At 40.3% G+C, this 15326-nt stretch overlaps 1 protein-coding gene across 11 annotated transcripts in view; it reads left to right on the forward strand.

The window, feature by feature from the left end:
* Positions 1 to 804: 804 nt before the first annotated feature.
* The window catches only part of BCAS3 (BCAS3 microtubule associated cell migration factor), a 362757-nt gene continuing 348235 nt past the window's right edge, over positions 805 to 15326 (forward strand). For 5 of the 11 annotated variants that reach the window (XM_086762781.1, XM_086762783.1, XM_086762780.1 and 2 more), the window contains exons 1-5: positions 898 to 1014; positions 2179 to 2266; positions 4351 to 4405; positions 6206 to 6281; positions 8191 to 8297. In XM_086762781.1, the coding sequence (XP_086618907.1) occupies positions 2196 to 2266; positions 4351 to 4405; positions 6206 to 6281; positions 8191 to 8297 (309 nt within the window). In that variant the 5' untranslated portion in view covers positions 898 to 1014; positions 2179 to 2195. Of the gene's footprint in view, positions 1015 to 1403; positions 1425 to 1655; positions 1807 to 2178; positions 2267 to 4350; positions 4406 to 6205; positions 6282 to 8190; positions 8298 to 15326 lie in introns of those variants that run through there. The other 6 variants (XM_086762777.1, XM_086762785.1, XM_086762786.1 and 3 more) reach the window with 6 other exon arrangements.

A 15326-nucleotide genomic window follows, 5' to 3' on the forward strand; every position in this document is an offset into this window, starting at 1 on the left:
CCTGGGAAAACGTTCAAAGCTCCTGTGCAGCAGACAAAAACTTACAGGTATAAACTGGCAGCGGTTTACTCTTGCGTGCGCTTTGCCCAGGTACGTAGGATTTGAATTCTCTAAAATTAATTACCCAAGCTGTGCCAGGGAAGTGTGGAGACGCACGGCTACCGTGTGAACTCACTCTCCTTTTGGTAAAATCAAACCTGAGTTACGCCAACTCTTGTTTTCTTTCTTTTTTTGTGAAATAAAGCTCCACGGTGTGCAAGAACACGGTTCCGCGTCATCAAGAAGCTGCTGAAAGCACGCGTGACTTGCATCGCTCCGCTGCGCTTTCCAAAAATGAAGTAAGAGTCTCTAGTGCTACTTTTTTTTTTAATTATTATTATTTTTTTTCTTCTCCAGGGGACGATTCTGTCGGGCGACTTACAGTTGAGAAGCCAACGCCTGACGCTTTCCTGCGGGCGAGGGGAAGGCGGGCGGGTTGCTCTTTCCCGGCAGCGGGTGCCTGGCAGGAGCGGGTTTGGCGACAGACGCGGGGCCGCGTGCTCGCCGATGCCGATTTTTGGGTGGCCCAGCGGGAACCCGACCGGCTGTGACAGCCGAGCGCCCCGGCCCGGCCCGGCCCGTCCCGTCCCGGCGGCCGCGGGCTCTCCCCGGCGCTGCGTCACCGCGTCACGCGGAAGGTAAGCGCCTCGCGTGGGCGGGGCCTTTTCCCGCCAATTGGCGGCGCGGCGGCTCTCGCGAGATCGCGATGTAAACAAAGCTGGGGCGGGGGTGGGGGGAGCGGGGGGGGAGCGCCGGCAGCCGCTCGCCCTCTCAACCCAGCTCCAGGGCGCAGCCGCCCTCCTCGTCGCCACGCCCGCTGCTGGGAAGCGAGGCCGGCGATTGGTCGGCAGCGGGGAGCAGCCCGCCTCCGGAGGCGTCTGATTGGCTGTCTGCGGGCGGTGCGCTGGTTGTCGCTCCGCGGGAGGGTCCCAAACACTGTCAGTGCGGAGCCGGGCGGAGCGCGGCGGGAGGCAGGTGAGGGCGGCGGGACCCGCGGGCCGGGCCCGGGCGCTGCGGGCCTGCTCCGACGGCGAGCACGGGGATGTGGGGCCGGGCGGGGGCCGGGCGGGCCTGAGGCAGCCGCGGGCGGGTCTCCCCGGGTGGCCGCGGCCTGAGGGGGAGCGGCCGGGCCGGCCGGAGCGCTCAGCCCCGGGGTCGCTGAGGAGCGGGCGGTGGAGGCGCCCGGGGCGTTCCGGGCCCGGTGCTCCCGCTGGGATAACTCCCCGGGTTGCGGGGCGGGGGACGGCGCAGGTGTCCCGCCGGATCAGGGCGTCATGAGGAAATCGTTCCCTTTACGTGCTTTGTTTTTTTTGGTTTTTTTTTTTTTTTTTTTTTCCTTTAAGGTTGCTTGGCGTGTGTGTCAAGCTCCAGCGGTGTTGCTGAAGGTGCTGTTATTGATGTGGGGCTGAGTGTTTGCCCTTGCCTCGCTTAGTGAGACAGCCCTTGCGCAGGCTGCCCAAGCCGGACATGTTTCTGTGAACGATGCCGCGCCGCGGATTTGGCTTCTCCTCTCTTTTTATGTGCTGGTTCTTGGTGTGGGGCTGGGGGGCGGCTGAGGGGTGCACTGGAGGGGCGGCTGGGGTCTGCGGTGCTCCTCAAGCAGTTCCTGCCTTTAGGAACATGAGGCTGAGTTTTCACAGGGAGAAGTGTGAAGAAAAACTTGAAGGTGGCGTGAAAAGCTGATAGAAGCTAACACAAAACCTGTGACGCTTTTTGTATGTAACCCGTTATGGATTTTCAAGAGTACAACACACTGCCATTGTGATTGTACGTTGTTTTTCTTTATTATTTTCCAAGACAACAGCCCATTAGTAGATAGGGGCCTTACATAACGGTGATGATAACTGTATGCCTCTAGCACTACCTTTAATATACAGTTTGATGGAAATTTTCCACTTCATCATGCAGGTCTGTGTTCTCTTTTTTTTTGCTTTCACACACGTTGCAGGATCTATAGTGACTGAGATACTGAAAAAAGAAGTTGGTTGTTTGGGTTTTTCTTGGTTTTGTTTTTTTGAAAGTGGCGTAAAGGGGCATAGTGCCTTACAGGTTTGTCTAAGTTAAGTTTTTTTTTTTTTCTTCAAGAGTGTCATAAAAAATCCTGACACAAATTATTAGAAAGAAATGTGTTTCTTACAGGTATCTCCAAAGAAACAATGGCGACAGACTCTCCGCGCCGCCCCAGTCGATGTACTGGAGGAGTGGTGGTTCGCCCACAAGCTGTCACGTAAGCCCCTCCTAGAAGAATAGCCCTTATTTGAAATGGTTTGTTGTCTGCCTGTAGAAGAAGAACCTAGCCTGAATTTTCTTTCAAAGCCACCCGTGAGGGCTTGTGCTGACAGTAGGGTTTTGTTGCACTGAGTATTTTTGAATAAAAGAAAGTAAACAGGTGTTGTATTCCTGTCTCCTAGGACTGCGCAGGTCAGACTGTCTCCCTGAACGGGATACTTGTCACTTCTGCTTCTGATGACCTTCTCTTTAAAATATGCTTTAAAAATATAGTAATAGGAAAACACTGTAAGAATAAGATTATCTCTTATTGAGTATGGTGGCTTGTTCTTGAGGTATATCTTTTCAACTTGAAAATTTCAGTCTTTTTAATGAGAGTTGGGGTGTGTTGAGCAGCGTGCAGCAGCATTCTGCTTATGTTAAGCTCCTAGGTTCTTACTAACAGAAGGTTTTTTTGTGGGTGTTGTTGTTGTTTTGGTTCTTTTGAAGCACTTTAAAGATACCTTCTTGGAAGTTTTTCAGCTTCAGGAGAGATTGAGAATACATACAGTGAATAAAACATTTCCCAAACATCACTTTGTTTCAAGAGGTGCTTCGAGGGAGTGGGAGGAAAAAAAAGTACTGATTTAATGAGCTGAAAAATGAAGGCAGTGTGACTGTTGCTGGTAGGCATTCACATGGGCACTTCAAACTCTATATTTAACACTACACCTGCAGACAAGTGTTATTGGGAGGTAATGAAGGGCTCGGAAGGTATACAAAGGTAGTTCTGGTGACCTACATAACTCAAAGAAGAATCAGCAGCAGAATCCACAGCTCATTTCTAAGGCCTCAACTTAAAGCAGTAAGTCAAACTTTGATGCAGTAATCCTTGGATTGCTGAATAAGATCTAGTTTTGTCCTGGGTTGGAGTAAGCTTTCTAAAATGTAAAAGTTTGTTTTAGATTTATCTTTATTTTCAGGCAGGAGTCAACCAGTTAAGCTGATCCAGATGTTGCCGCATTTGACTTGAAGTATCTTCTGTGTTGCTGTGTATGGGGCAGAATACTTAATTCTTGAATACTAAACGCTCTAATTTCTGTTGAAAGAATCTTACACAGCACAGTTTCAGAAGGCACAAAGAAAGCATATGTACCTTTTGGGCATCAGGAGTCTAGACTTCATAGTTTACGATTTTTCTTCGTTATTAGAAATCTTGAGTTAGCGCAGGAAAAATGACTACCAATATAAAAATTAATTTAGGGGCTGCCAAAGTTATTACCTAAAGAGTTAATTTTTTAAAAATTGTCTCAGACTTTATGAAGACAGTTCCTGTTGCCAGCGTATTTCAGTATTACTCGTTACAGAAAGCACAAACTTTTTGTGTAGTTTCAACACCATCTGCCTAATACAGACAACCCACACTGTACGTTGCTCAGCAGTTACACAACAGACTCGCCGCTCATGCAGGGATGAGCTAATAAAAGCGTTAGTGTAAATATTCCAGAACAAATGTATTTGCACTATGTACTATTCTAAATCATTGCTGCTAATGAACTTCCAAGAAGGAATAAGCTTCCCAAGCTATAAAATTTTACCTGAAAATACCTTTCCTTGCTATTCTTAGGTAGCACTTGGGGGCAGGAGATGGAACACAACCCCACTTAGTTCATCCTTGTACATAATGCGTATGAGGTTTTAAAGTTTGCTTGCCCCACAAGGAGAGCTCCAGCCCTTAGCTAAAGCCTCCTCTTCGTGTTGTGATAGCCAGATCAAGTAGGAAAATACTTGAAGAGTAGTTTCCAAATGCCTCTTCTACTTCAGTCAGCCCCTCTGCTGTGGAAAACAGGATTTTTTTTTCTTGACTGTTACATTTTATACTTTTCTCCCAGGCAGTTATTTGATAAACAGGTATCACGTAGCTTTTTACAGACTTTTAGGCCACCATTTATATTATCGGAGCGTTCAGTAGTATTTTGAGTAACTGCATTGCCTACTTAGTATTTTCCTTTGCGTGAAAGATTGTACATGTTTTCTCTTGTTTAATATATTCACAACTGTTTCTGAACTTCAGGCAGTTAAAATTCTCCTTCTGTTTTCAAGGGAACAGTCATACATGGAAAGCGTTGTTACGTTTCTTCAAGATGTTGTGCCACAGGTATGTGTAGATCTTCAAACCTCTTTGTTTTGGCATGCAAAGCAGTTGAAGTGTGTGTCAGGTGGACCAAGCTATTGAAAAACAAAAGGCACGTTTTTTGGTTTTTTGAATGTGACTCTTGAGAGCAGATTTTTGAAAGCGTAGACTGCGTATCAGATTGAGCCTACACGTTTCCTCTGATAGGGAATCATTAAAATGAAAATCTTAGCTACATGGAAGTTGAAGAATTACAACATAGAGAGCAGGAAGAAGATAGCAGCCCTTTCCTATGATAATTTTGGCAATAGAATAGTTGGGGAGGGGAGAAACTGGGTGCTCTGCCTCTTACAAATACGTTTTTCTGGGTTGTAGCTGGAAACCTGTGTGTGAACCCTGGCTGGTTGGTGTTAGAACAACTTGGAAAACACCCTTTGTCACCTTAGCTTTTGTCATTGGCTGAAAAGGAGAAAGTTTCTTTTGCCTCCTCTGCTCCCTCTTTTTTCTCTTGTTTCCCTGACTTGCCTCAGAGTGTCCTCTTCATTTCTGAGCTCTTCCTCTCTGGAGAGGAGCTCTTCCCTCTCGCTAGCAGAGGGAAACAAATTTTGGTTTCTTACTCTTTGGGAAACTGTGCTCTTTAGTGGAGGAGCATTGCAGCTGATTGTCTGTAGCCTCAGTAAAGCTGTCTTGGTTCTTATTTGAAGGATCATTGTGGTTGGTAATGAATTTCCTTAATAATAATACAGAAAAATTCTCCTCACTCGTATCAATTTGTGAAATGCGTTTTGGACTTAGGCCCCCCCCTCACTAACAAAACCACGACATTGGTCAAAATTAAAAGTAGTCAAACTTTCATTTCAAAGATTGCTGCGTTCCACACACACCCCCATTTTTTCCCCTCTGTAGTTAAAGGACACAGTCTGTGTTTTATTTTACAAATCCGTTTGCCTTGGAAGCGTGGAATGTGATTTGTTTTGAAAAGTAATACCCACGCTTATTTTTTAGATTTGTATTTTTAGTTCATGTTGTTGCTTTTCTGGCATGTATAAAGTGATTATACAAGCTCTTTTCATATTCAGTCCAAAATAGTGCACAATGTTTTGTTGAAATTCGTTTGGAAGTGATGGTATTCCTACTGTAGCTCACGTTCTTGCTACCACAGTTTCTCCTGAGAGCTGTAAAACTTGCAGTTTGGAAAAATTGCAAGTCTCCTGCACGGTTTCTTTTGGTATCTCGTCTTTTTGTGGGAATCTGTAGAATACAGAACTGAAATGTGGATCTGTTCTACTGGAATTACAGTTTATTCTCTTTTAAATGGCTATATTGAAGATGTCACAAATGTAACTGAAACATGTCCGTAAAATAAACTCTGTAGTAAAGGTCTCTTTCTGTTCTCAGTCTTGCTTACAGCGCTTTTAAGTGAATTAAAGAGAATTTTAGAAGTAAAGATGCCTCACATGAGAACCTCTAACAGTGCTTTTAGAAGTGACTTCTAAAGTTAAAGATGGTAGAAGCCATGTATTTGGGCTTGCCTGAGTTGCTATAAGTCACATGGAATTTCTAACCTGCTCCAGACTTATTGTTATATATGTCTTGTCTTTGCTACATGAGTAAGTGATGTTACGCTTGTCGAGTTATGTTTGGTATGGTACATGTCGATCATGGAACCATTCGTTTTTGGAACAAAACCTCACAGGAATACTGGTGACAATAAGATACATCTATCTCTTTTTCGTTTTTCAACTTATATTCCCTCCTAGGGTCTGCAGAGGGAGAATAAGGGTATTAAACTTCCTGATTTCAACCCTCTCCCTTTTTGTCCAGGCCTACAGTGGTACCCCACCAGCAGAAGAAAAGGAGAAGATCATCTGGGTCAGATTTGAAAATGCTGATTTAAATGGTATGGCTTCATTTTCTCTCACTTATTTTTGTGACTTTTGGTTCCATGTACAATGATTTCGGTCACCTTTATCAGTAAGCATTGTTGGCTCAAAATTAAGGATTTAGTTGCCCTGTTCTAGATAGATTAACATTCCAAGTGAGTAACTACGCTTTTGTTCAGTGTCTACCAGACAGAGCAAATAGGCCCTGTGACTTTGTCTAAAGGCAAACTAACTCTTGCTTAGGAAGAGGGGCAAATAAAAACGAAAAATTAATTTCTTTTCCTTAAGGCAGTTGAAAACAAAGCATAGAACTGAATTCATTTAATCTGCTGTTTGATTTCGAAGCCAGATTGTGTGTATCTTTGAATCCAGTCCAGGTTGCAGATAGATTTTCAGTGGTGTGATAGAATTCAGAGTAACTAGAAAGGAAGAGCGGTCGGTTAAATGAGCAGGATTATGTCTTCCATGATGTCTTTCGGGGAAATAATACAGCAAAGCTACAAAATATTCTTAAAATGTGACTTGTTAGTCACTTCCAGTGTATCTTAATAAATCGTCAACAAGGACTACTGGCTTAGTGCAGGAAACAGATCTCCAACCTTTTTAAGAGAAAATGGTGATTATTGAAACCTTTTGCTAAGAGTACCGAGTAGATCCCCACTTAATATCTGAGCTGTTTTACCTGTCCATCCCAGTTACTACTTTTTTTTTTTTTAATAAGGAATGTTAGGGACTGAATGAGGGATGGCTGAGTGCTGCTATCAGGTAGTTACTTCCTGAATTAATTGAACATCTAGGAGTTGCTGGGGAACTAAGGAACCTGCTCCTGGAGAGCATGGGACTTAAGTTTTTCAGCAAATTTCTGTTTCTTGTCTGCCATCTTATTTTCCTGTCTAGCGCTCTATGGCAAAGGCTCATTCTGGTCTCAGATGAAGTAATAGCAACCGTAGCTAGAGCTCTGATGGGGAATTTTCAGCCTTTCCAAGAGGCTAATAGGAAAGATTATATGTTTTCCAGCTGTTGAAAAGGCACAGAGGCTGGCAGTTCATAAATTCGTGGTTGTTAGAACTAGAAAAGAGCTGTCAACCTGTACATGGCATTATGTCCAGCTTTAGGCTAGTTAAGGTTTGTTTGCTTGTGAGTTTGTTTATTTTTAAAAACTCTCAAGGATTCCCTCTTTAGGTTCTTTTCTAGAATATAAGAAAAGCTCTTTAGCATATTCTTCATAATCCTTTATATTCTGTTCAAATTTACTGTTATGCAGCCTAGTCTGATTGGGCCTGAATACATCCTCTTTCACCATCCTAAATATTTCCTCTCTTTCTTTGATACGTACATGCTTGCAGTGAGCTTTTGTTCATTCTGTCATGGTTGAAAAAGTAGTTTTAGAGAGCTTTACTGAAGAAAAGCTTAATATTTTTTTATTATTATGTCCTGTAGCACTTTTCTTCCTGGGGATTTTCTTCTTTTGGTGAGGTTGATGTAAAGATTAATTACGTAGTAGCTAGAAATAGTTTTGACCAGTCTGTGCATTTGTAATTTCTGTATTTGTTAATGTTTATTTTGTTGGTCCTTTGCAAATTTTTCTCTGAGAAGTTTGCCATGTTTTATTAATCATCGGAGAAAGAATTGCAGAAGTTTTGGGGCTGTTTAGTGACAACGCACATTGTAATCCAGAAATTTTTTCTCAAGAATTTTGAGTTTTATTGCTTTCTAACCTCTCAGTGAAACTTTAACAAATTTATTATGTTTGCCTAAAATAATATATTTCAGTGTTGTTCCAGCATAAAAATTTAAACAGCTTTGCTTGGTTTCACTTATGACAACAGCAACATGCGTTGAGAAAACACCATCCGGTATAACTGACACCGGCCATAGTTGATCCTAACCTGTTGGTAATGGCTTTCGTATTTAAATTGAATTTAGATACATCAAGGAACATGGAGTTTCATGAAATACACAGCACCGGGAACGAACCACCGTTACTGCTAATGATCGGGTACAGTGATGGAATGCAAGTCTGGAGCATACCTGTAAGTACAGAGTTCACTTCGGTGCCGGAGGCTTTTTTGTTTGTAATGTTGTGTTATTACTTTAATATTGTACTTTTAATTTTTCCTGTTGAAGTGGAGAGAGCCAACATTTACCATCAATGTCATATGGTTTGTATGTAACATGCTTATCTTACGATTGATACTGAGCATAGATCAAACACTTGAATTCATGTACCTTCAGATTTGAGGGCTTTTTATAAATTATTTCTGTTAAGTAGATTTTCAGAGTAGTATTGGGAGTAGTGTTTGACATTATGGAATAGTTTGGATCCCAGAAAGGACAGAAATCTTTTTAACCCACAGAAAGGAATAAGGGTGGAAAAATACCAAAAGAACTTGTTTGCCCCAGGAATGCAAGTATGACAGTATTAATAGTATTTTACAATCACGTTTGTCATGTACATGATTTGCAGTTTTAATTTTATTAAAGTCTATGTGTGCATATGGGTTTGATTTCATGCTGTCATATACACACCCTGCAGTTTGTGTTTCAGAGTGGTTTATGAGCACATGGTCTTAATTTGGGGAATTTCCCCCAAATTTCTTGAAACTACAGAATAAAGTTTAATACAGTAGGTCATAAAATTCTTAACTTAAAAAAAAAAATTGCTCATAACACCTTGTCCTTCAAAATAATTTAGAGAGGATGGAATTCTGTTGTTTTTTTTTTTTTTTTTTCAGAAGCGTGTATTTTTTAATAACTTTTTGGTTAGCTATGTAGGACATGTGGTTATGTACCAGTATATTAGTATAACAGAAAATAATGTTAATTTGTACACCAGAAGTTAAGTTAAACTGAGTTTTGCTGGAGTGTGGGAGAGCTGGCTTTTCCCCTCTTGATTGCATATTGTTAGGTGGAGATGAGGAAGAAAAAAAAAACCTGCTGAACTTTTACATTTGAAGGAGAGTTTAAGAGAAATGGAGTGAGATCTAGTATATTTTACTAAACTTCAGTGTTTAGTAACTTTAACCAAAACTTAGGAACATTTTAACCAAAATATGGGAAATTTTATCTGCTTCTATGTCCTGAGAAACTACGTCTAATTCTAATTTTCATGGCTTTATTTTTCATGTAGCAAAACATATCTTTTGATTGTGTTGGTTTTGTTTGTTTGTTTTTCAAATCTGCCTTACACTGGGATGACTTTGAATACTAAGAATGGATCTATGGTGTATAGTTAGTTTTGTACGCTATTTTGAAGACCAATCAGTTTTATATTCGTGTACAAATCAGATTATTACAATGGTTCAGAAAGGCTTTCGTTTGTTCTTCGAGGTGTATTACAGAAACCGAACATTAGGTGTCACTAAGATCCTGAGCTGAGAGAGGAATCGGCTCCTGGTACTGCTGCAGTCTGGCACAGGCGGATCAGTTTAAGATACTGCGAGCAGTCACATAGACTTAATCTAAAGGATTTTTATAAAATAACTTTATCCTGCTGAAATGTTCTTATCCAAATTAACACGTGTTTTATGAAAAATGTGAGGAAATACGTTGTGTTGGGGCTTGTCCTGGCCACTCCATGGTAAGAAGAGCTTTGTATCTAGCAGAGTTTTTTGGTTTTTTACTTTTTTTTTTTCCTTCTGTGTGTGTGTGTATGTAACATGCCCTTGTTTTGTGGTTAGCTCAGAGTTCTGTGCATCCCTTGTAAGTGACATTCTGTGTCCAAAGGAAAGAGTGTCCCTGTCAGACCTATCTGTATCGATGCCCCTGAGAAACTCCTTGTGAGGTGGGATCTTACACGCGTGAGGAAAGCAAGAATGAAGGAAGGCAGTCTCATTTCGTTGGTATGTGAGCAGATTACCTCAGTGTAACCTGTTCTGCATTTAAACTCGTACCCCATGGTACGCCGCAGTAAACATGAAATAATTTGATGGCGTTTACTAACAAATGGCAAGTTAAACTGCTTTGTTTATCCTGGTTTATAAGTGAGTGTGCTAACTGGTACTGTCAGGCAGGTAGTACGAGGTAGTTTATCTGTGTTTCCTACTGGGAAAGAGGAGTTTTCTTTGGGTTTGTGGGTGCGGTTTTTCTTTTTCCTTTTTTTTTTTGTTTTTCCTCTCCCCCTCCCTTTTTGTGTCTCAATAAGCCACAAGTAAGGCCATGAAATGCCTGATGTTACCTTCTTTTTCAGCAGGATGCTACAGCCAAGTTGTCTTTTTTTTTTTTTTCCCCCAGTATATTTCAGTTCTTCATAATGCCTAGATTTTTGCAGTATTTAATATGTTAGCAAAAATAAGAAAAATGAAATTGCAGAACAGTTTCTCCTAGTGTCGTTCATTTTTTTTGCAGAGGTATTTTTAATGGGTGGGGGAAGGCCCAGTGAAATTGGAAAAATGCCAAATGTGGAAATATTTTACTGTCTATCTTAAGAATGTCAGCTGTAGAGATATTGCATCACTTTGTCAGCCCTTCGTTTGTATATTCAGTGAAATTCTGAGACCACATCCAGAGAGGTACAGCTCTGACCTATGCAATTTGTATGTGTTAGTATAATCTCAGTGTTGGAATGGTTCCTTTGTTAGTAACATAGTTTTAGAGCACTTCTCAGATTAATAGTCTCTAATATAAATTTTCAAGTATCTTTTCAGAGCAGGATTTTGTTTATCTGACAAATTTGGTGGTAACATAACCTATTTTTCTTCCACATTGTGTTTCTCCATCTCTTTTTTTTTTAATTGTGCTTAACTTAGTCTGAGTAAAATAAAATCTGGCAGTTATGTGACTGACTTAATATTTAGAGTTTATTTGGCAACACTTTTTTGTGTCCTTTGGTATTATACAAACCTTTCTTCTTGATCTTGCTGAGTATTTAGCTTGTAATTAAGTGACATTATTCTGGTTACTAAGAAAAAAAACAGATCTCTAAAAACCTTTCAATCTGAAAGAGCAACAATTTGACGTTTATGAGAAAACTACTCAGTGAGGCTATTATCTGTAGCATTGTGCTTTTTATTCGTACAATTGAACCTCTATTCAGCACTTAATAAAGTAATGTGTTGCAGGCAGTCCAGTTTGTGTCTGAGTGATTATGAAGTGTTTATGACAGCTTCTAAGCTGACACTCTCCGTAATGGCGTTACATTGACTTCGAAACACCTTTCCAGTCTGCCTCCAGGAGTGTGTGTCTCTCTGCAGTCTGAGTGGTTTCACATTAACATCTCCTTGGAGTAAGATCTTTGACTACAGAAGTGTTACTTGCAAATGGAAGATACCATTAGGGCTGCTTCAAAGGACTGGAATCATGTTTGGACTGCTAGGTGCTGAAGTAACGGCTGGGGTTTTGAAGTGCGGTGTCTAAATCTGTATTGCATAAGAAGCGGAAGGTGTCCATCCAAATGACTTTTCTTTGATCTTTGTTTTGAAAAAGGGGTGGGAAGGTTAAAAGTGTTCTTAAAATATGCCTCGCTAAGTGGGGAGAAATCTGGGAATATACAAAAGTATGACTAGAAGTTCCTATTTGATAATTGTGCAGTGTAGTTTTGTGTTTTGTTTGGAATTAGTTTTTCCCTTGCTCCCAGTTTCATGTTTCAAATACAATTGGAACTGATTTCTGCCTAATGTGGTTTCCAAGTATCTGTTCTAGATGTTCCTGTTCAGGGAAATGCATGTTGGCTGGTTTTGTGGCAGATGGGGTTTTTTTTTCATTGTATGCTGGAAGCTTCAGAAGTAGAAAAATAATCTTAATTTAATAGTCCATGTTACAATTAAAAAAGAATGATCAAACCTGAGTTGAATAAAGTCAGAACTTCCAAAGGGACCTTTAAAAAACAGGCACAGCTCTATATATAGTAAAAAATACTTAAAGGCTGTGGTATAATGACGCTGCCGCAGACTGACAGGATTTATCAGCCCGTATGGTAGGTGACTTCCATGTGGAGACCTCTGAAATGCAGAGGACTCTGTGGACAAGGACAGCATCACGCACTACCATACCTTAAATTTCTTTAAATGCTGCTGTCAGTAATACTATGATTTTTTTTTTAAGTTGTTAAAGCTGCAGTTGTACAGCAGATGGTGTGTGTCTGTGTAGATGGATGTATATGGTAACTCAGACACGCCAGTTCCATTTTGTTTTCTCAACTGTTCATCAGAAGCCCTGGGGATTTCAATGTGATCGTCTTTGTAATTCTTTCTCCTTTGTAGTTCTTTTCCCCTTTTAGAGCTGGGAGAAGGACTACTACTTATCACATAGTAAGCTGCACTCCTTCCTCTGTCCAGACCTCCTCCTGATAGAGGGTACACTGTTAAGGCTTGTATTAGCCGCTTGGAAAAATGTGGTAATGACCTGACCTAGTAACCCTGAAAAATGTCTAAGGACTTCAGAAGACATCTATGCAAATCATTTTCTGAGGCTTTGCGTTTTTTACTCTGAAGATGCTCGCAATGTGTAAGAAATTTTCTAGTTCTACACTAATTGTCTGCAGAACTGTTGGAAGGTTTTTTTTTAAATTCATATAATACTCTACATCAGTTGGAAAAAAAAAAACCCAAACATATGAAACAACCTTTGAAAAGGCTGTGGTGAGAGGTATCAGAAAAGTCCAAATGGCGTTTCATGTACCTCTCCTTGGATGGGATCGAAGCTAAAATGAAGACTCATTAAGGGTATTAGTATCTGTATTCTACCTGCTTCTAATATTGCTTCTAATATCTAATGTCTGCGTCATTCCTGTCTTTGTGTAAAAATAAGTGATGAAAGACAATGCAGAAATGTCCTCCAAATCAGAATTTTTTTAGGAAGCCTGCAGCCTGATCATACTAAAACTCCTCAAGATGTATGACAAATAAAGAAAGAATGTTGAGGAAACTGTAACCAAAACCATTTCTAAGCTTTAATTGTTTTCAAAATTCAATTAGCATTGTCATAATTGTAAATGCTAGGTACAATTTCATACTTCTTAATTCAGTCACTAGAGTAGACATCTGTAACATTCTTTGAGCATCTAAAATCTTATAATCTCTAGATAATCAGAGATTTGTTTTGAATGAAAAAACAGATTCTTTGAATTTCTATAATAAAGTGATAAAATTTGTCCTTTAATTTACAGTCCTTCCTTACTCTCTCAGTAGCCGGATGACTGGCTTTAACCCAGTGTGCTGATATCAAACAGTGTTTTGTGGTGGTATCTGTCAGTTGATTATTGTTGTATTATAACATCATCTAGTGATATCTATATAATACTTAAAACATATATCAGAATATTAACAAAAAAACCTCCTGATAGCTTCGCTGTGCTCTGTGACAGTTTTTAGATATACGAGCAATTTCCTTGTATATAGTTGCACAGTAGTTTAAGCATTGAGTTTCGAACTCAGTTTTGTTTCAGTTTGGTGTATGATTGAATTTTTTTTTTTTCACCATGTGAAAACCATTTTCTATGGTTGGAAACTATTAGTTATCCTTAGTGTGAACAAAACTTCCTTTGTTCTGGTTTTTTTTATGGGTGCAAACTGGTATGCTCCAAACAATAAAGCTCTGTCATCAAAAATTAACCAGTGCTCCAGATTTCTGGCCTGTCATAATTTAAGCAGTAGCTCAAGATGTCTAAGTGGAGGAGAGAGGTCTTCCTTTTTCAATCTGTCATTACTGGAAGACAGCGATGAAGAATTCATTGAGGCTTGGTTTTGAATCGGCGTGCTTTTTCCTTGCAGCCTTCCATGTAGGTCTGGGGCCTGCGGTTTGATAGCAGGCCCTGGGAAAGCTGGAATGCTCTATCAGACCAGCCTGGAGCCGTCGTTTTGGATTCACTCTTTCATAGAACGAGTACCTGAAGCTGCTTTTATAGCTTAATATTCAATTCTTGAAACCTGTTTGGAAATATTCTTGGCTTTTGGAATGGGAAAGAAAAACTTTTAAGAGCTTTGAAAGCTGCCATGGGGACTCGCTACTTAGCTGGATCAAATCCAAAATGGCAGCCACAGCCTAGTTTCTTCACAGGTGCTTTTTGAAGAATTTAGAGCTCTGTTTTCAGTTCGTGAAGTCTATTTATATTTTGTCTATGCTTATGAGACTGGGTAGCTCAAGGGACTGGTAATAGGATGTGGAGCCTTTTACTTATAGTTGTCTGCACACATCTCGCCCAAACTGGCAGCGACAAAGTTGTTAGCCATTTAGTGATGAGGCCGGGCTTGTGTTAAATGTAGTTCCTTGTCCCACTTTAGTTCCTAGTGGAATAAGTGTCCCATTCACAGGAAAGATTGGCCGTCTGTGTTGGCTGTCTCGGGAGTGAGATAAGCCCTGAGCTGGCAGGAAGAGCGGGCTGTATAATCTCTCTACCCTGAAGATGGTGCTTTCATTCAAAATTGGCACCTGTGGTCTCAGCAATGGTAATAAAGTTTTATGTTTTACGTAGATAAATGAAGGGCATTAGCATCAACCACAGTTAATTCAGAATTTTATAAGACTGCAAATAGCAGAAGCTTCTGGTGGTAGTGTTTAAAAAAGTTAATTATAAGTCAAAGAAAATCTTGAACTATGAAGTCCTAATGCATTTTTCAAGGCCAGGCTAACCAGAGAGGCAACCAAGCTCTTACTTATTCATGGCATACAACAAAGTCGTATGCCATCTATGTTTTCCTGTTTCTATAGAACAGTTGAGGACATACAACTTAAAAAAAACCAAAACAACAGCACCTTAAGAAAACCATTATTTTGTGGAGCTATGGTAGCTTAAGTATTGATGTTTTAATCTGATCTGTGTTGTAGTGTTGTGTCCAAACTTTTTGTCAAATTTTGCCCTTTTTCCTGAATTTGACTTTTTCTTTACAAATGAGATGCCAGTGGTTTCATTACAAATTCTATGGTGGAAATATATCTTAAATTGTGCTTTTTTTTTTTTTGTCTCCAGGAATTAGCAACATATAACCTGCTAAGTCCATGAGTGGTACAGATGGCTGAAGTTGTCTGAACAATTACATGCTTTTTTTTCAAAATAGGAGCTAACTACCTATAATTTTGTCTTTGTCACTGTCTGATCCTGGGGCTTCGGTTAGTCCATTTAACCT

This window comes from Chlamydotis macqueenii, chromosome 19 (genome assembly GCF_036417535.1).
Source record: "Chlamydotis macqueenii isolate bChlMac1 chromosome 19, bChlMac1.mat, whole genome shotgun sequence".
NCBI classification, from domain to species: Eukaryota; Metazoa; Chordata; class Aves; order Otidiformes; family Otididae; genus Chlamydotis; species Chlamydotis macqueenii.